This window comes from Microchirus variegatus (assembly GCF_963457635.1).
Source record: "Microchirus variegatus genome assembly, chromosome: 9".
In the NCBI taxonomy this organism is placed as follows: Eukaryota; Metazoa; Chordata; class Actinopteri; order Pleuronectiformes; family Soleidae; genus Microchirus; species Microchirus variegatus.
The window spans coordinates 19,369,501-19,390,451 of NC_139810.1; the positions used below are offsets into that span (position 1 = coordinate 19,369,501).

A 20,951-nucleotide genomic window follows, 5' to 3' on the forward strand; every position below is an offset into this window, starting at 1 on the left:
GTAACCACAACAAGAATTGTAAAACTACATGACTCAACACCACCACATGTTTTCCAGGTCCTCAAAAACAACTACAAATGATGCAAGTGATAGAAAGTACACTTTGCACATATTTTTGCTCTACACTCTTAGAAATAACGGTTCCAAAAGGGTCCTTCTACAAGGGCTGATGTTCTACATGGAACCATTTGCTTCTGAAAAACCCTTTGCCAAGAAAGGTTCCAGTAAGATCCTTTAAAACCCCTTTCCTGAATAAATGGTTTTAAAAGGGTTCCAGGTGGAACCTTTATAAAAAAGGTTGGCACCAAAAAGGGTTCTCTTATGAGGACAAGCCGAAGAACCTTATATGGTTCTACTTAGCACTTTTATTTCTAAGAGTGTAGTCCCAAGCCACATAACAGAGTTACATCCCAGATAACATGCTCTCTGCAACCCACACAGGTGGTTTACTGGGAAGATGACACTAAACCAGAGACCATGGGGAAAGTAAGGGTTCCTTGGAACCAAACGTCGGTCACTGTGAGTGGCTTGGCAGGAAACACGCAGTATTTCCTAACAGTCAGCGCCTTCAACACAGCAGGCACCGGCCCCTTCCTCCCTGCAATCAATGTCACCACAAAAAAGCCACGTAAGTTGCAAGAAGATGCTGCTCCAGAGGTTTGATTTTGTGTCCACACTGATAATAATCTAGGGAATAGTTTGAATCAAGTCTTTTTTTCCGTATGATAGAACTTTAAAATAGGCATGTTTGCATTTTTTTAACAGAGAAAAATGACAAATTTAGTATGAAGATGTGACAGTATTGTGTTTCCATGCTGATTAACAGACAATCTTTTGATTATGCAGCCCCAGCCCAACCTCCGCAAAACGTTGAATGGACCCTAATTGGCTCTCAGCTATCTCTTTACTGGGAGTCCGTGGTGGCAATGGAATCTGAGTGTGAAGTCACAGGCTACCAAGTGAGGTTTTCTTTTTTTCCCTCTCCATGTATTTACTTATTCATATTAACAATGCCTTGACCACCTTGTTTCGCTCCCCCATTCAGCTGTCATACAGGAGACAGAGACACAAAGAGGTAAACACGCTCACAACAGCCAATTCCACAGCAGAGCTGACCCTTCCGGAAGAAGATGATGACTACATCATCTACATTCAGACAGTGAGCGAAGGAGGGCTCGGCCCGGCATCGGATCCCATACGAATCCACCAATTAAGTAAGCCAGCAGTTCAAGGTCGACCAAATTGCTGTGGTTATGTGGGCAAAAACAAAATACTGAGTTCAAGTAATCATTTCTGTTTCAAGTTGTAGTTTCAGACTGAATCTTGATGTTTTTTTTCAATTCTCTTTCTTGGGTGGAATACAAAAACACTTGCTTCAAGGTGTTCTGTCTTCAGCTGTAGCAGGGAAATATGCTGATTCCACTATGTTTCCGCAGAGAAACTGAGACGAACTGCAGATTCCTGAATATGAATTCAGGAGGGCCTCAATCTTTCAAACCACAGTTTTTGTTGTTATTTATCCACTTTTACAATCAGAGTCACTTAACACTTTTTAAACCTAACAAGGACATTTTTGTCCTCCGTTGACTCATCATCACTCCCCTGTTGAGCTCCTCTATCCCATAGTTTGCTGAAATATGCAGCACAATCCATCTCTGTCGCAGAGGTTGACTTCCTCTTTTACTAGATGCTATTACTGTCCTGTGGGACACCAGGGGGGCTCTTCCCCTGCTCTAAATGCTAATTTGCATTGTTAATATTCTGTGTTGAATCCCAGGAAAACAGCAGTTGAGAGAGATAGAATTCCACGTTGACTTTTCGAGTAAATTTCATTTGAAATATTGCCGACTTTTTCCCCCCAGAGATTCTTTGGTACAGCAAAGAAAAATATGTGGAAGAAAACACATTAGCAGGCAACAGAGAGCACTGTTTATAGAAACTACTTGCCCAGGCACATCAGATGAGGTTTCGTTTTTTTTTTTTTTTTTTCGTGCATCAGTGACATATCTTTTTTATTCTGGAAAGGCGTTTTTATATATATTTTTACATTATGGATGTTATATTATCCCAGAGAAACTCGCTTAAATACTTAATACATGATGATAAGCGCAAAATGCACCAGGCTTCGTTCTGGCGCCTCAACACTAAACTCCCTATATACATTTTAGTGTATAATTATTGTATAATTTTAGTGTAATGGGTGAAGATATGTGTTAATATAGTCTTATTTGCAATAGTGATATTGATAGACAGGTGAGGTCAGGCAGGAGTCTCCATGGACTATGCAGTTTTGCAGATTATATTGTAAATTATAGTGAGAGTAAAGGACAGTTGGAAGAGAGCCTGGAGAGGTGGAGGTTTGCACTGGAGAGAAGAGGAATGATGGTTGGTCGGAGTAAGACAGAATACCTGTGTGTGAATGACAGTGAGACAGGTGGTGTGGTGAAGATGCAAGGAGTAAAGAGGAAGAGAAATTGGATGAGTTTAAATACCTGGGGTCAGCCATCGAAAGCAATGGACAGTGCACAAGAGAGGTAGAGGAAGAGAGTGCAGACAGGGTGGAGTGGGTTGAGACGAGTGTCCGGGGTGATGTGTGACAGAAGGACAGCAGCAAAATTGAAAGGGAAGGTCGACAAGACGGTATGCGAGACCTGCTAAAAGTCAGGAGGTGGAGCTGGAGGTGTCAGAGCTGAAGATGCTGAGATGTTTGTTAGAAGTGGCCAGGATAGATAATATTAGAAATATTCGAGGGACAGCTCAGGTTGAATGGTTTGTAGATATAGTAAGAAAGTCAAGGTTGAGATGGTTTGGTCACGTGCAGAGTAGTTATGGTGATTATATTGTTGAAGATGGAGCAGGAGGAGAAGAGGAAGACCACAGAGAAGTTGTGAAGGAGGACATGAAGGACAGTTGGTAACAGAAGAGGACATGAAGGGACAGGGCAAGATGGAGGTTATAAAGTTGGTCATGTTGCTTAATTGACCTCCGCCAAGGAGGTATATGTTTTCGCATGAGTTTGTTTTTGACCTCTGCCAAGGAGTTTTCGCCGGAGTTTGTTTGTTTGTTTGTTTGTTTGTTTGTCTGTCTGTTAGCAACATAACTCGAAAAGTCACAGATGGATTTGGATGAAATTTTCAGGAAATGTTCGCTATGGGACCAGGAACAAGTGATTACATTTTGGGCGTGATCCGTAGACGCTATTGCTATTTTTATCGCTATTTTGTAGGCACTGTGCTGCCTTGGCAGAGGTTTGCACTCTCCGAGTGTGAGTTATTGATATGTATTAGAAAAATGGGTAGAAACTAATAATTGAAAACTTCTTCCTCCTCGATATACGACGCAACACACAATTTGTATTACGTGTACACTTTTTGTTTTGCTTTTAATGTTAATTTTGTCTCATTTTTGTCTTTCAATTGTAAACATATAAAGTGGTAGAAAATTGATGGATGGATGGATGTATATAGCCAATTATTGCACATGTTAAATAAAGAAAATATTCATTCAGTTGTATCTCCGAGACAACGCTGAGACTAGATCATTGCTATTGAGTGCCATTGAGTATTTCAGGCGTGTGTGTGTGACTCATTGTGCAGGTTTTCACATCCCTGTGGTATTTTGTGTTGCAGGTATGAGTGCCCGTGGCTCGAGAGCTTGGAGCGTGGACATCTCCTCCCTGCCCCTGCTCCTCACCCTTGCAATATCAACATTCAGGTCAACGTCATGACACAGTGACAGACTTTGTTCTCCTTTGTTTAATTCAGTTTCTGTTCATCTCTTCTCTGGCGCTGCTGCCGGAATTTGCAGATATGAGGAAGCACAAACGTGGAGTGTGCTGTCAGATACTTAATTAACAGTAAATGCTTGTGGTTTTTTTTTTCTCTCTTTTTATGTTTTGATATTTTTGCTGGTTGGGAACAATGCTCCATTTTAGCCATTTTCTTTTGGACTCCTAGAATGATAACAGATGCCTTACTTCCATTCATGTGCCAAAGTAGTTTTCAGCCTTCTCATTGTTATTCGCTAAAATAGCCACATTCTTTCCTCAGTACTTTACTCTGCACGGTTTCTTATTATCGAAAGGTCTCGGCGTACTTTACAGAGGGCCATGATGGGATGTTGTACATTGGATTTTTGGATATTTTAGGATTTCTTCTCCTAATCTGATTTGGCGAGTTGGAACATGCTCATTCACCCGTGCCTGTGCCTTTGGAGATCCTTGTAACGGCGTCGCTTATAAACACGAGTCAGTGACGGGGTTTTCCGATCATCATGCAGCCATGTTCATCTTTACACGCGTTCAATTCCAGTTCAATCCCACGTGAAACTCATAGAATAGCCCTCAGTGCCATTTAATTTTTATCATTTGATCCTGGAAAGCTGAATGTACCATAGGGGGCTCCACTGATTGGTGGATTTGACTTTGCCTATATACAGCAGTACGGGGGAGAGCGATATGTCCTACAGCTCTAGTGCTGAAACAACCAGTCAATCAAGAAATATGTATCAATGGCAGTAACATAAGTCATTTGTCAAAACGAATTCCACACATCCGCTGGTTCTAGCTTCACAAATACGAGCATTTGCTGTTTTTAATGAAAGGTTTAATATCAACCAAGGTGTTTGTTCTATTACAATCCACAGTCTACTTTAGACCGTGGTCATTTGCCAAAAAAAACTTGGCAATAAAACCGTCAAAATGACATCTCACCTTTACACCGAGTAAAAGATACAGTAATATCAGGAAATACGCAGTAATACCAGTATCTTAAGATATAGATGAGCACCAAACAGTTGATTGTAGGAGTATTTCAGTCTGTCCATCTATTGTGAAACGTATACATTCATATAATACCGCATAAATCCAGGTTATAATAGAGTTAAAATCCTTAATAATTCGAAATACACAGAGTGTGAAGACCAGTATCACTCTTACTAAATATGGACATAAACAATGGGCTCAAGAAGTTCCCCTGTCTTTGTCCAGTGTCCAAAAAAAACAACTATCAGCACCTATGAATTACCATGTTTTATCTTATTTGTTTCATCGATTTGGGACCTGCATCATTCATCAGAACTGCTATAATTCTCCATAATTAACACAAAGACATGAGGGTGCTGTGGATTTTTTCATCTAACTCTGAACAAGAAAGAGAATAAGCACATCTTTCAAACATTTTGAACTATTTTTTTTTTTAAAGCATAATTACACCGAAGGCATTAAAATCATGAAATAACAACAACAAAATATGATATCAGAGCATAACAGCTGAGTACCCTTGGAAACTCTTGGAGAAGTAATTTGACGGACAAATTGAAAAAAACATATCTGCGAATGAGGAGTTTGTTCAGTTATCACGTCTCATCACAAGGCTGGACTTCTGTGTCAGCCGATCATCATCAGTTTTACTGATTAAGACTGAGATTTGGTCCAAAGCAAAATTGACATGTGGTAAAAGATTATTTCATATAAACACTTCAAAGTCTGGTGCACTAGTTCATAATCACCGATTTAACGAGACACATTTTGTGCTATTTTAACTGTTAATAGGGAATACGACTTTCTGATTCGTCGATAATGAAAACAATCATTATTTGCGGCCTTATCCTGGATACATGCGTGCACCGTCTGCCCTGACAGTGGAGACGAGAGGTTTAAAGTGCTGCCTATTGTGCCAGTCTGATGAATTAAAATCTAGCCACCAGCTTAGATGTTACTTGGCAAAATGTATGGTCAGCTGTGTTTCAATGTGTGACTCTGTTCTTTGTCGTCAGTTGTATTGGCTTTTTTTAATGCGATATGTCGTGTTGTCATTGTTCGTTTGTGTACTTCAGCGTAAGCGCCCCCACTGCTCAGGTATACGGGCCTCTGCTTCGTTGTATCTTTGATCCCCCTCACAAATGGCAGGAGCAAGACCGATCACAAAGTCTGTCAGCACAAGACACGAGGGTCTGTTGAACAGTCTGACTTGATGAATGGAAAGCCTGGTATGTGCCACGATTGAGCCGACATGAAAGCAGTTTAATAAATGAGTGCAGGCCTGAGGGGGGGGCCAGTGAGGTAAAGGGCATAGGGGGTAATGATACTAATGACACCCACACAAGACTAATATATCAGGATTCAGGGAGGACTAAATCAGTGTGTGTGTGTGTGTGTGTGTGTGTGTGTGTGTGTGTGTGTGTGTGTTTGTGTGTGTGTGTGTGTGTGTGTAAATGTGCGTGCATGTTTGTGTTACCTTGCCCCCACAGTGTCACGGACAAGTGTTTTAAGAGGACCATTCAGCTCAGAAAAACCTTAGAAAATTGTATCAAACTCATTTCTTTTTCTCCTCCTCGGTTCATGGCTCTAAACAGCGGAAGAGTCGCGGACATTAAAACGGAGTGAAAAAAGGTCACAAAGGGAGGTGTCGAGAAAAAGCTGATGAAGTGTCTGTTCTTCTGTCAAAGTGCGATGGATTGCTAGTGCAAAAGGGAAAAAAAAAAGTGGTCAAGGGGCACCTCGCGTGATTAAAATTTTATAAAATGTGAAAAATGAGTGTATTACCTTTCTGAAAGCAGTCTTTGAATCCTGTTATTTTTGTTTTTGTGGCTTAGCGTGTGATTAATCTGTATCCATCTTATCTTTCATCGCACACTGTCATTGTTACAGGTGTTTACACAGGAAATGCATCTTTCTGGCTAATTCATGAATGACATGGACTGAAAAAAAGACAACGGTACACACTTTAGGAACTTGTGTCTTGAAAACATACTAGCGTCGCCAACCTCTTTGTTTTGTATTGTATCAGTACTGTGAGATGTTTAGGTTTTACCTTTGATTTTCTTTTTTCTTTTTAAAAAAAAAAAAAAAATGTTTGCTATGTTTCCTGATTGTTTATTTCGTATTTTCCTCCAAAAAATTCTGCACAAAGGTCAAGTGTTGCTTACAAATGCCAACCAAGAAACAGCGTTTCATAATTAATTATTTAATTTAATAGCGAGGGCAATGTGAGATCTCTCTCTCTCTCGCTCTCATACAGTTTACTTTACATACTGTTTGTTTGTTGTGCTCTGAAGCAAACTCCCTAAGCGGGAGACCAAAATATTCTGTCCTACTTCCAATTTTAATTCCCATTAAAATGAATATATATATATATATATATATAAACATTTCCAAGGAGCTGCTATCAAACAGCCCTTTGGTGCAGTGCCACACAGACTACCTGTTACAAGGTGGTAAATCAGTGCAGTTTGTCTTTTTATACAAATAACCTTTACCGTTTTCTTGCTCTTTTCAGAATTAATCAGAAAATCAAATCAAAAGGACTTGTAATTCCATAAAGACTGATGAAAAACCCACAATTACCGCTCTGGGTGACAACGCTTGGCCTTTCTGTTGTGACTCCACAGTATTTTGATGTCCTTCGTGATCTCCGTGAGATCGTGGCTTAAACTTTTTCACAATGAAAAGATGTCGGCTGATCTTGATATGCTGAAGCTGTGCATGTGTGATATTGTTTGGTGCATTTTGTGTTTTCTAAATGAGGGAGTTAATAAAAACAATTCTCTGAGGATTTTGTCTTGGATTTTTTTTCTTCTTCTTTTTTTTTTAAGTACATGTGGAACAGCGTCATTTTCGGCATCAGCGGGTTTTACTGTCCTCTTCTGCAGGAGGAATTTTGAGTGGTACCTTGGGGCATCATCAAAGCTGTAGAATGCATAATATTATGGGGGGGGGAATGAATGAGAGTATGTGACAGCTGTAATGTCCTACTATAAAGAACACAGTCACAAAGGTTCTTGCTCCATAGTGTTGATGTTCATCATTGCAAAGATAGATTGAATAGTAATGTCACTTCCAATATCAAAAAGAATGCGCCGTCTAAAAGCAGCTTTTGCAGCAAACTCTGATTTGTTTCTTCGGGTTATCAGAGCATGTATCTGCTGAATTTATGATACTTTCCACTAAAACAACGGAACGACATGGAAAGCTACTGTGAAATATTGATCGAGTCAGTGTTGCAGAGATGCTTTTAAGATAATAAGTGGGAGAGGACCATGTGAAGAGATCAATAAGCCAGGGGAAGTGAAGAAAAGAGAGGTTTCTCCCCCACACACCACAAATCATCCGTAATGAGTTGGTTTGTCAATACTTAGGCAATGCCTCTTCACATGGTATTGACCACTGGATCACAACAGCAGCTCACTGTAACTTCTTTTTACACAAGACTCGCCAAAGGAACAACAATGTTCATAATTTATACCCACAGCATCAACTCTGCAGAAAAATGAAAAATGGCTTTCGGGGTTCAGATATGAATTTGATAGCTTGTAATGCAACTACAGCTGAGACATTATTGGTGCACACTGCAGTAGCTTTGTTGCTTGAGGTTGCGCCGCAAGTGTCATTACTGCCCCCTCATGGCACTAGTGCCATGGTGCAGTTGGATGGTTGAAGCATTGAGCACATTTGGCCCTCATTTGTGCCAGAAAAGTAGGTGTACGTCAATTATGGCATGTATCAATATGGATTTGTATCCTATGGTGTAAAAATAATGTATCTTTCATTTTGAGTCAGTCTACATGTGACATAACAACAAGCAGCAGTGGCGTGCACAGGGGAGGGGATCAGGGGTGGCAATCACTCCCCTGGTGCCAAATGGACAAAAACAAAGCGTGCTAGAGTGCCCTCTTGAGTCACAAGACGCACACTAAAGTACCATCTAGAGTGGTAAAAACATGAGGAAGTGTCCTACTGGCTGACATATGAGGCCTATAAAGCAAAATGTGAATAAAACAAAAGATTGTTTCTAAAGGAGTGTCTTTGAAGTGGAGAGCAGTGACGCGGTGCCCTATAAGATGCTCTTGTAACTTCGTTCCCTCAACTTTTTTGAGTGCCCTTGCAATCAAAAAGGCTGCTGTTCCATATGTGACCGTGTCCCAAAGAGTGTCCTGAGAGGAAATCATTTTCAGTGCCGTATAGAAAATGCCCATCTCAGTGATAGAAATGAATGAATAGAGGAAACATCACACACACACAAAATAGGTTTCAACACGTTACTGTGCTTTAAAGTTGTCATGTACTCAAAATGTGCATTCCCATAAATATTAACATGGCAGACTTTATCAATGTTTAATGTTTTATCTTCAAACTGGTTATTGTGTTTTAATGTTACTTTTTTATGGAGCTTCTTGGAACGTCAGGCGATGGACTACTGATGAAATTGTGCCTTTTACTTATTATTAGCAGTGTCCGTCTCAAATAAACCAATACATAAATCAAATAGAAAACAAAAACGCGGCGTGTCCACCCCAGGCCACTGGGTGTCACTGTGTCTGCTGCGGCGTCTGTCTCTCAGCAGCTCGGGAGAAAACACTGACTGTGGCTGCTTCCTGTTGCTCACATGTACACAGCAGCACCATAGTACATGATGGAGTCTTCTAAGAAGAAAGACGCCACAAACAGCGGCCCTCAGGACCGAATTGCAGACACGAATGACGAGGACAAACCTGAGCTATGTCCCGGTTTCCCAGACGTGGACGCCTTCGTGAAAGTGAGTGAAGTGTGGAAATAGCACGCAGGGGTGTTGAGCTCAGGCTAGCTATCAGTCAGGCAACGTGGGTGAGCTTGGTGATTACAAGCAGCGGTGGCTGTATAAGTTAGTTTGACGTCGCAAGAAAACATGCACACATGAGTGTTGTCGCAATAGACTTGTGTCATTGTGTTTTTTAAGCGATTATTTCATTAAAAAAAATGCCCGTCTCGGGCTAAAGGGTTATTTCCCGTAGAGCTGCTAGCACCTAAGTACTTGGCAACAACTGTCCTAAACCTCAAGTCAGCTGAAGTGAATGGATTTAAGAAAGTAAATAACCAAACGCAAGAACATGTCGCCCCCAATGTTGATATTCACGTGACAGTCTTATTTTGAAAAATGTGGCTATCGTTAATAAATAGACTAATGCACTGATTTGCAAAAGAGTAAAACCCCACACTTATTTAGTTAAACGTATTAAGCTGGGGTTTCTCTAAGTCCATTATATGTATATGAAATGTATACGTTATGTTACCTTTAACTCAATATTTAAACCTTTTAGTCTTTAAACAGTTTCAAATTAAATTTGAAACTGAAACTTTGACACTTTATGTTTTGTTCGAGTGTGTGGACTAATTAATAGATTAACTTTTCTGTCTGTCTCCTCTGCAGTATGGATTGGGTGGTGTATTATCGGCCACTAAAGCATCAGCCGGTTTGCCTCAAGCAGGGGATGAGTACGATTTCTATCGCAGCTTTCCAGGATTCCAAGAGTTCTGTGAAAGTCAAGGAGATAAGCTCTTGCACTGGTGAGTACAGAGCATGTTGCTGCTTACTTTGAGCTGTGGCTCAATCAGACTTCCATTTGTTTGAGAGTGTGTGTTCCACCTGTTGCACACTGCAACCCCAGTCCCATAATACATTCACTGTAGTTAAGTTGTGCATTGCTCCGCTGCAATATGACCAAAAACCCTATGATGAAAAGTGTTCATGTCACTTCATAACAATCATCTGGTCAGATCAAATGCAGAATAATTAAATATAAAATGCATGCTCTAAGGGAAAGTTGAATAAACCAGTCAGCCGAGGGAAAACCTTCATAACAATTATATATTTTATATATCTCAAAATGTGTGTGTGCAATGAGTAAATGTTAATTTTATAAAAAAAATTTTGCTAAAATGGTAATAATTCCTGCCTCCTCCATTTAACAGCATTAACTACGCATAACAATATTTTAAACACAAATCAACATTGTGTGTTCTGTATAGATTGCAGCTGTAACATATTAGTAATGTTTTCATTTGGTACGTATTGCACTGTTTCATGATGGGTATTTTATTTGGTATTACTTACTTTTCATTTATTATATACACTACCAGACAAAAGTTTGACTTTTGTCTGGTAGCATATATAATAATTTCAATTTTTTGTAATATTTGGTACTGGCCACACAATTTCCTCCTGGTATAAATGAAGTATTCCGATTGACTATAACTGGTCTGATTGAGCCTCATTAATCGGGTGTTTTTTTTAATGAGTAACCACTTGTTTTTCATGCTCGTCCCCAAAAAAAATGTATTAATTAATTTCCTTGTGTTAACATTGTGTTAGCATGAGTCAAATAATGCAGCACCATGGCTGTAGATCTCACGTGAGGAACCAGAGCAAGCTGACTGGGCTGGAGGAGAGATTTGACTTGATTGTGGACTCAAATGATGCCATCCTTGAAAGAGCGGTATGGCCTACTAGCTTGGGGTTTTACAAGTTTCTGCATCCTTAAGGTCTAAGCAAACTAACTAAGCTCTTGTATCTGATATCCAGGGCATTCTCCTTGATGAAGCTGATGGGGTGAACAGAAGCCAAGAGCCTGTCATGCCTGCAGGCTTTCAGCCTCCCAAGATTGTCGTTTCCAGCTGGAATCGCAAGGTGGGTGAACTAAAATTTGAGCTCTCACACTGCACATACCAGTCTCTATTTTGGACTGTGTTCAAGCGGAAGCATTATTGGCCAGTTATAGTTGTTTTTTATTATCTTTTTGGAGCCCTTGATGAATTTTCACACTTGTTCTCCAGACCTTTTGGTAAACAGTTATTTTATTGTTCAGGGTTCTGGTTCTGGCAGTCGTTCAGAGACATTCAGACTGCTCCATGCCAAGAACATTGCAAGGCCACAGCTGAAATTCAAGGAAAAAGTTGACAACAGCAACACGCCTTTTATTCCGAAGATCTTCATCAAGCCTAATGCAGTAAAGCCGCTTCCTTCTTGTAAGACCTATGTCTCACTCTCATGTTCTTCAAATGTGTTTGTTTTTCTTTTGATTATTTAAGTCATATTATCTTTACTGTGATATATTGCGCTCCACTGGTAGATTTTACCAACAAACAAATCCGTCAAGAGAGACCTGAGGATCTTGATGTCCCAGCTGCGCTTGCTGACTTTATTCATCAGCAAAGAACTCAGCAACATGTTGAAGAAATGTAAGTTGTTGTTTTTTTTTGTTTTTTTTCAAATGTATTCATATTCCTTGTTTCTTGTCTAAATGAATGTTGTTGTTTTTTATCTATACAGGTTTGCTCACCCATACCAGTATGAATTGGATCATCTTACCATACCAGAAAGCCTTCTGTCTAAGCCAGAGCCACAGGCATGTTACAGCAGAACTTTGATGCATATGATTCTCTCATTGTTGATGAGGCCTTGATCTGATGTGGATTCTTTTTAGATGTACAAAGTAATGGCTGAGACCAGGCTCTCCTTCATTGATACCCTGGAGGATCTGGTGGCTCTGAATGAAAAACTGTGCACCATGTCTGAATTTGCAGTTGACCTCGAGGTACAAAGCATTCCATGATCCTATAGCATTTTGTTTAGGTTATTTTTAAGCCTTTCCCATTGTTGTTTGAACACTGATGAGTGCAGACACATCCTGATAAAACTGTTTCCTGTTGCAGCATCATTCCTACAGGAGTTTTCTCGGCCTCACCTGTCTGATGCAGATTTCCACCAGGGAGGAGGATTTTATCATAGACACCTTGGAACTCCGCAGCGAGATGTACATCCTTAATGAAGTGTTCAGTGACCCGTCTATTGTCAAGGTAAAGGCAGTGTCCCAAACATTGTGTTCCTATCAGCTGAAAATATAAGAAACTATTGAATGCAGCCAGTCAACACGAGATTGTAGATTCAGCAACTACTTTGTCTATGTGGAATGTTTATGTTCAACATAAATAACAGAATGCAAAGATTAACCACACTTGTATTTACAAATCAAGTTGATCCTTTGTAACTCTACCTCCAATATGTTTTGTTTTGTTGCGAACTGCACTGTGGAGTTCGCAGTGCATTTGACAGTTATGAGAGGGATTACTGGTACTTAGCCCTTGGATTGCACTTTAAATTAGCAGTTTAAATCAATAACTTGAGGATTGTTTTGCCTGATTACCAGTTAACCTTGCACAATTGTATATTTCCTGCAGCTGTTTTTTTTATCTGCAACAGAAACAGAAAACGGCCTCCAGCTAATATGTCTTTGGACAGGTGTAATTATAGAAGTTCAGACGACCTTATGAACTATTTGCATCTGAGGTGTATAATCATTTACTGAAATAAAAAAGGAACCAAGGGTAGAAGATCTCCACTAATTACACAGTGAATTGCACAGTGTTCAGCATGTCAGAATGGAGTCTGAATTTCCTTGAGGCGTCTTGGAGCCACAGTTGGCTCGTTAAATAAAGCTGGCGTGTGTCTTTTGTTGTGTGGGAGCCTGCATGACTCACATACTGTAGGATGTTGGTGAAAACGTGCAGTATGTGGGCTTGCACCTCAGATAGTGCCTGCAAAAATCAGCCATATGGAAAAATGACACATTGTGTCCCTAATTTTCTGTATGTCGCAGTATTTTTTCCTCATCAGGTATAGAATATGCTTTCATTTATGTTCTCAGGTGTTTCATGGAGCTGACTCTGACATGGACTGGCTTCAGAGAGACTTTGGCTTGTATGTAGTCAACCTGTTTGACACGCATCAGGCCAGTCGAGCTTTGAACCTGGCTAGACATTCTCTCGACCACCTGCTCAAACACTTCTGCAATGTGGATTCAGACAAACGCTTTCAGCTGGCCGACTGGAGAATTCGGTATGGAGATGAATACAAAATGGGATGCTGAATTTGATCTATAGTTCCTCTTAACCAGAAAATATATGATAAATCAGATTTTTTTTCTTCATGTTTCTTGTCCCATAACTTGTCCTTTTAGCCCTTTGCCAGAGGAAATGGTCCAGTATGCCCGGACAGACACTCATTATCTCCTCTACATCTACGACTCTGTGAGGGCTCAGCTCCTCAATGTAAACCATGGACAGCCTGCCCTGCTGCAGAGTGTCTGGAACAAGAGCAAAGACATTTCACTAAAGGTGTCCACAAACCTAACCTCATACACCACAAAGATAAAGTTGAATTTATACCATCTTCTGTCCAATCGTTGCATTGTTTATTTTACTGCTCTCACTTTTTTAACTTTCCACACCAAAATCTCCAACTTCTTCTGACACTGGCCGTGCTTCATGTGCCTCCCTTTCATGCAGAGATATGTGAAGCCTATATTTACAGAGGAGTCGTATTTGGAGCTGCAGAGGAAGCAGAAAAGGTCTTTCAACACCCAGCAGCTTACTGCCTTCAGACTGCTCTTTTCCTGGAGGGACAAGTTGGCCAGGCAGGAAGATGAAAGCACCGGGTAGGCTGTTTAGGAATGGATGGATAAGCTGTTCTGGAAATCTGCAATGGGCTGTTTTCCTATTTATAGATGATGTCCAGGAAGTCAAAATGTTGTGACAATATTCATGCATTGAATGATCCCTTACCATGTTTTTAATTATGTTACTTGTCTAGATATGTTCTACCCACTCATATGATGATCAAAATATCGGAAGAACTTCCCAAGTAAGTTGACTTGTCCCACTTAACCTTACGTGCTTTGTGTGAAATCTCACCTCTGTGGGTTACTTTAAAGGTTTTATTCACAATCTGAACCACAGTGTGTTATGTTTTCTCTTTATCTACTCAGAGAGCCTCAAGGCATCATTGCCTGCTGTAGCCCTGTACCCCCAGTGGTGAGGCAACAGATCAATGAGCTCCATTTGTTAGTGCAACAAGCAAGAGAAATGCCTCTCCTTAAGGTAAGAAAGATGCATGTGCGCAGTGGGAATGTTATGGTTTTTTTTTTTGTGCGTCTGTGATGAAATTTCAGTGTTTATGTTGTCAACTTACTTGTCAGTGGAGGTTATCCATTTACCTTGAAATATTTCCTTAACCTCACACAGGCTGAGATTGCAGCTCAAAAGACAAAGGGACTCACACCCATAAAAAAGGTTGGATAAAAACATATTGAAGTGTTTTTTTAAATGTTGTTTTTGAAATGGTTGTTAAAATATGTGTGATCTGGTGCACATTTCCAGCCAGAGGTCACATTGTTTGGTCCTCATGATACCTCCAGGGTCTCTGAAAGTGATCTCCCCCACTTTCCTCCTGATGGTAAGCATGATTTTTGTACATGTTTTTCGTTATGTGTGCCGATTCATTGGTTTTTCATTGTTATGCTTCAAACTGAATTTCTTTTCAGAACTGCCTGTGAAACAGGGAATGCTTTTCTCAGAAGATGAAGACAAAATGGATGTTGATGTTCAGAAAACTAATGGTCTCGTGGCATATGCTAAAATCACACTGTTTGAGGTAGGGATTAATTTTTAGTTGAAGTAGTTCAGCCCCGATGGTTTGTGCATAATAGAAACTAATGTGAGGACTGTACTTTTGAAGGAGATGGAAACAAAGAACGACCAAGAGTCCCTTCCTGTTGCTCAAATGAAAGCCAGACGTATCATTGAGTCATTTGAAAACCCCTTCAGAATGGTAAGACGTGCCCCGTGAGCGTCACTATTATTTGCCTGTTAGTTAACCAAACGCACAGAGTTCAGTTGTCGTCTTTTGTGTTTCAGTATTTACCCATCACTGATGTGCACGTCAACAAGAATGCCAAGTTTGACCCATCTTCAAAAATATTTGAGGTAATTAAAAAGCTTCATGAGTTAATTTCATCATCTTTCGGGTTTTCCTTGAACAAGTTAATAAATTATATTTGGTTTATCTTGAACAATAAGTTATACTGTTTTCTCAGGTGTTTTTCTCTGTTTCAGCGACATTGGATTAAGTATTGATCTTAAAGCAGTAAACTTACTAGAAAACATCACAACTAGCAAAATGTGATCACATACATCTAAGAAGGAAATGGTTTATATTTCACAATGAAACAATGTAAAATAGTTGTTTAATCAATTGTGCGGATGGCTGTTGCTGCACTGTTCTCTGCCCGAGTTGCGGTGGAACATCCCGGCCAAGGTGCAACTCGGAGGCTGCTTCAACAAGCTTTATTTCCAGTCATTTTGACTTCTTCACCTGCTGCTTATGTCAGCACTTTGGTTGTTCTGCAACCTCTGGTGGTTTAAGTCACAAGGGGTTCTCTGGGCTCCAGAGAAATGATGCACAGACGGAAAGAAAACCGTTGTTATTTATTTAATCAATTAATTCTTATTCTATAATTTCTTTACGTTAGTTTATTGACTCACCGTTAATCATACCGAGTTCATTCCAGACTCATCTCACCTACATGTTTGATAACCTGTCACATTTACAGATTAGTAAACGATGGAAGCTGCAGAATATTGCACAACAGCAGGAGGAACTGGAAGCCAAGAGGAAAGCCAAGGCAGAGGCAAAGGAGCAGGCAAGGAAAGTGGCAGGTAAAGAAAGAGCTCAGACATTGACTAAATGTACAGTTTATTAAGTAAATATCCTCACTGTATTTTAACGTCGATTTCTGCAGCGGAAAGAAACAAAGTGAAAAAGAGCTACCAGGAGTCTCTCAAAAATGTCGCCACTGTTCGCCAGCAAGCAGCGGTGAGTCATTTAGCTCTCTCATCCTTGCATTTCCATCTCACATTGGCTTTGCTGTCAACTTTAATGCTGATGTCCCTCTAAGGAAAGTTTGACTCTAACAACAACATAACACTGCTCTAATGATATGATATGGTGTTTTTTTTTTCCTTCACATTAATATTTTGACTCGCATCCACACAAACAAGTTATTGTATATCTGTTCTGTGATGTGTCTGGGGGACGAGACAGCATGAGACTGGAGCCTTGCAGACATGAATAACTATAGCTGCTTTTTGCCTGAAAGCCCACTTCTTGTTAGTTGCATCTCACTCTCTGTGGTATTGTGCTGCCCCCTCCTGCTTGGTTACTCATATGTGCTTATGCCATATGGTGTTTTCCCTTTGCGTTCAATGTCAGTGCTGCATATTCTGCCCATGGTGAAGGAGAATATGAAAAGCACCACTCTCTGCCATTTGATTCTTGTGTCCCTTCTAGTGGCACCCCTTCCCCACAGCCTTACTCTGCCTTCAGCCTCGCTGCACACAGTAATCCATTGTGTGATGATGGCTAAAGTAACAAGTTAGTTTTAGAGAGCTCAAAAGAGCGTCTTCAGTTAATCGCGCTGGCACGCGCCATCATCAGGAAATGTTGGCTGTATCACTTGAAAGTAACACTCATCAACCAGCCAACTGCAGGCAAATATTAGCTGTGCAGGCTAAACTGTGAGTGTCAGCCACCACTTTGGCAGTGAAGTTTTCTATTTTAGTTGATGGTTTTCCAAAACTGTTGTGCTGATATTATCATTGACATTAAGAGAGGTGTGTTTTGTGATCAGACTCCAACATCCCTGGCTTCCTATTTGCCACTACTAGGGCTGAACAATTCATCGAAATTTTAGCTGCAATTTTCAAATCGCAGGAGGCACAATATTTGTTCAATCCAAAATGTGTGTCTAAATATAATTTGAGATGAGTCATTGTCTTGATCTATACACATCTTATTCTACAGACAGATTTGTTTCTCACAGAGCTGCACAACTGTCACACATTTATCGTTTTTAATTATGTTTTTTGAATGAAAAATGAGAGTAATGATATAAAAATTAACCATTCCCTCTGATATAGCGAATCATCGCAATCGCATTTCCTTTTCAAAATTATCGCAATTAGATTTTTATTCAAAATCCTTCAGCCCTAGCCAGTAGTATTTTTTAATTGGTGTAATAAAAACATATCATACAGTATATAAGGTAATTATGTAACCAATGCGGGTTTGAAGAGAAGATGTTTTGGCAGGTTTTTAATCACTCAGCAGTCATGACAACGTAAACCTAACCTCTGGGGCGTCAGTGATGTTGTCATTCGCACCATATGTTGTGATTGTGGTAATGCAACGTGAAGCAGATTTGATGTACTCAGCGTTGCGTAAAACCTTTCATCATGGATTAAATAATAGGTCACACTGGCTTATGCAAATTCGGGGAAGAATGATCACTACAAGATATGATCACAGGAGGAGACCCTGTAAACGGGTATTTGTTCAACCATGCAACTGTTGAGTAAAGATTGAATGTAAATGGATGGATTGTAGATGTTGTTATGAAGTGTCAATGAGTAACCTGTTAGTCAGATAACTACAGCGATATTAAGCTGCAGAAGAGTAAAACACCTTAGTTTCTTATATACGGTTACATTATTATATCATTTCTTTTTTTATCAAGACAAGTGGATTTTTATTGCACAAAACCAACCAGTCATCTTATTGACAGCACTACTTGCGGCTATATTGTGACGTGTACTCGATATAACCCGTTGATACTTATACCAACATGCAGATGGCAGAATTATAACATGTATTAAGTGTCGCATTATTATGATGAAGAGCCAGGGAGGTTGTTCCAGGGCACGGTGTTACAGAAAGGCACACACTCTGAAAACACAGAGGAGAATATTCTGTAGGGATGTGAATCTTTGGGTTGCTCACGATTCGATTCCGATTCTTAGGGTCACGATTCGATTCAAAATCGATTCTCGATTCAACCGATTTGATTCATACGATTCTCGATTAAAAAAAATGATACAATGCATACTGTGTTAAGGCAAATTATGGCATCAAAACAATACAGTTTGCATAAGATAATATATTTTTTATATAGAATATTTTTTTTAATGCAAATATTTTGTCTGTACTGTTGTTGTTGGTGAGTTCAGTTTGTTATATGAACATTATTCCTGAGTCTCTGTGACATATTAGGAGGATTTTGGGGCCAGTTGCTTTAGATTTATTACATAATGCACCTTTAACATTTATTCATTAGAAACAAATAAAAGCCTTCTTCCTGTCAAAAAAAGGCTAGCTGCCTTTTTCTCCCAGAAGTTACAAAAATAAACTGTACACAAATAACACTTTAAAAAAATAAAAAAAATAAACCTTTTTTTTCTCCCAAAAATCTATTTTTGAATTTTATGAATCGATTGAGAATCGTGGATGATTAGAATCGCGCTTCCCCTAATATTCTGATGTGTTTTGTTGTGTAATTTATGGTGCATCATGCACAGGATGCTTGACCCCTTTGAAACTTTGAAACCCCATTGTTTTTAAATTATAATGAACAATCCTGAATCTAGGAGGTGTTTGATTACTTGGTTAATTTCATCAGGAATCAGTAAAAGGTGGCGGACAGAAAAGAGAGAGGGTTCCCAGTGAGGTTGGAGAGTCGACTCCCAAACCGAGTAAGAAGTTGATGAAATCCGCTGCAAAGCCCAAGAACACCGAACCACCTCCCCAAGATGTGTTCACCCCCTTCGACTACAGTCAGTCAGACCTCAAAGTTTTTGCTGGTATGTATTTTTTATTTTATTTTCATAGCATTGGACAAAGAACTGCTTAGTATACTTTCTCTTACAGGTACTGTCCTTTTAAATTGAATCCTTTGGTTTACAGATAATAAATCCAAGGATAACACACAGTTTGACCCATATCGACAAGGCCATGATATAAGGAAAAAGGTACTGTCAAAAAAAGTGTTGTATTCTTTGTTGATTGATCAGTATAAATTATATTTGTGATTGAGTTTAAATCTTTAATCTAACAGAAGAATCCCAAAGGACAGAAATCTAACGTCAGTGCTGGAAACCGAAGTATGTCGTACCTCCCTGGAAAGTCTGACAGGTAAACATTCACCATTCCGTTGGCTTTTAGTCCTCTGCTAATTAAAACATCTCATCTTAACAATTTTGTCTTTATTTTCTACAGAGGATTCCGGCATAACTGGCCCAAAAGATAGACCATCTTTGATGGGATTTGGTGTGTTTTATAACATTTTTCGTTCTAAAACATTTATCAACTTTTTTGCTTTCTTTCAAATTCAATTCAGTATTTCTGTAATTTAATTAGTTTTTTTTTTTCATCTTTGTAACAGTGTATCCTGTAAATATGTGGAAACACAAACCTGCATTAAAGATGATTTTAGAGGGATGTGTTTGTCTACGCTTTCATTTTGTGGGTATTGTAGAAACTAATATATTTATTTCCACTTAAATGTTAAGATAGTGGATGTGTGCTTTTTAAGTTATTAACATTTATATGAAGAGCGTCACACATTGACATCACATCCCTACTGCTGCTGCTTCAACAACCTCCGCTCTTCTGGAAGGCTTTTCCCTGTCATGTCATTCAGCCAGTGTAACAGTTTGTGTGTGATGGGCCCCAACCATAAAAAAAAATCTCCATTGTGGTCCTCATTTTATGCACAGGAGCATTAATGAGAAATAGATAGGCCAAACGACTGCCACAAAGTTAAAATCTTATTTGCTACCTTGGCAAATGCTTTTGAAAGCCTGTTTGTGAGCAGAGAAACTCAAATGGAAAATGTTCTGGGGATGTAATGGCCTCAAGGAAGAAGTTATTAGATTTTAGTTTTGATTCAGATACAGATCATCACCACTTTCATTTGGCCCTTGGCTTCCTTCTTAAAATGTATTGATGATGGTTCCCAGCGTGATCGAACAGACTGCCGGTTAAAAAAAAAAAAAAAAAATAGAGGTTGATGAGGAAGGATGCAACCTCCTTTTTCCAAAGGAACCTGGGATTAGTGTATTTGCATAATTTACCAACAGATTATAAACATTGCTAACATTAATTATGCTCTCAAGTATTACAGAGGGTAGTAAGCCGTTTTAGCATTTAATCGGTCATTCTAACTAGTCAAAATAACAGTTCAATATCCATAATTCAGTTTTTACTTAGAATGATGTTACTTTTTCCATTCATGTATATGGGGTTTATCATCATAGATATCTACAATTCAGTTGCGGGTTAGGGAATTATACATATCTTTAATTCAAGTTTCAGATATATACAGCTCATTATGACATAGATATCCAAAATTCATTTGTGGATAGTTGTAGATGTCTCTAATTCCAGTTTCAGATATCTACAACCTAATTATAGACTAGTCATAATTCAAGTTGAATATATCTTTAATTATTCTCAATTGAAGATATCTGC

General features: G+C 39.3%; 2 protein-coding genes across 2 annotated transcripts in view; both read left to right on the forward strand.

Moving 5' to 3' along the window:
• cntn3a.2 (contactin 3a, tandem duplicate 2) overlaps nt 1-3,727 on the forward strand; it is a gene marked incomplete at both ends in the record, with an annotated part of 34,872 nt that extends 31,145 nt beyond the window's left edge. Inside the window, 4 exons of the mRNA XM_083895635.1 lie at nt 442-628; nt 847-959; nt 1,046-1,214; nt 3,630-3,727. Coding sequence (XP_083751761.1) covers nt 442-628; nt 847-959; nt 1,046-1,214; nt 3,630-3,727 — 567 coding nt within the window. The remainder of the gene's footprint in view (nt 1-441; nt 629-846; nt 960-1,045; nt 1,215-3,629) is intronic.
• A 5,664-nt stretch (nt 3,728-9,391) lies between these two features.
• On the forward strand, nt 9,392-19,912 carry exosc10 (exosome component 10). Its single transcript, XM_083895638.1, has 25 exons — nt 9,392-9,533; nt 10,185-10,321; nt 11,127-11,250; nt 11,337-11,441; nt 11,620-11,779; nt 11,884-11,992; nt 12,084-12,159; nt 12,238-12,348; nt 12,467-12,610; nt 13,459-13,649; nt 13,771-13,927; nt 14,099-14,247; nt 14,403-14,453; nt 14,578-14,689; nt 14,834-14,881; nt 14,969-15,044; nt 15,133-15,242; nt 15,327-15,419; nt 15,506-15,574; nt 16,201-16,306; nt 16,390-16,463; nt 19,102-19,282; nt 19,386-19,450; nt 19,537-19,613; nt 19,698-19,912. Exons 1-25 carry the CDS (start codon nt 9,408-9,410, stop codon nt 19,726-19,728), a joined length of 2,682 nt encoding a protein of 893 aa, XP_083751764.1. The 5' UTR covers nt 9,392-9,407; the 3' UTR covers nt 19,729-19,912.
• The last annotated feature ends 1,039 nt before the right edge of the window (nt 19,913-20,951 follow it).

Bases quoted from the DNA above. Each gene is read 5' to 3' on its own strand.
- exosc10 (XM_083895638.1), top strand. From the start codon at position 9,408: ATGATGGAGTCTTCTAAGAAGAAAGACGCCACAAACAGCGGCCCTCAG. The intron at 15,243-15,326 runs GTAGGGATTAAT...GTACTTTTGAAG, and splicing joins CTAAAATCACACTGTTTGAG to GAGATGGAAACAAAGAACGA. The intron at 15,575-16,200 runs GTAATTAAAAAG...TCACATTTACAG, and splicing joins CATCTTCAAAAATATTTGAG to ATTAGTAAACGATGGAAGCT.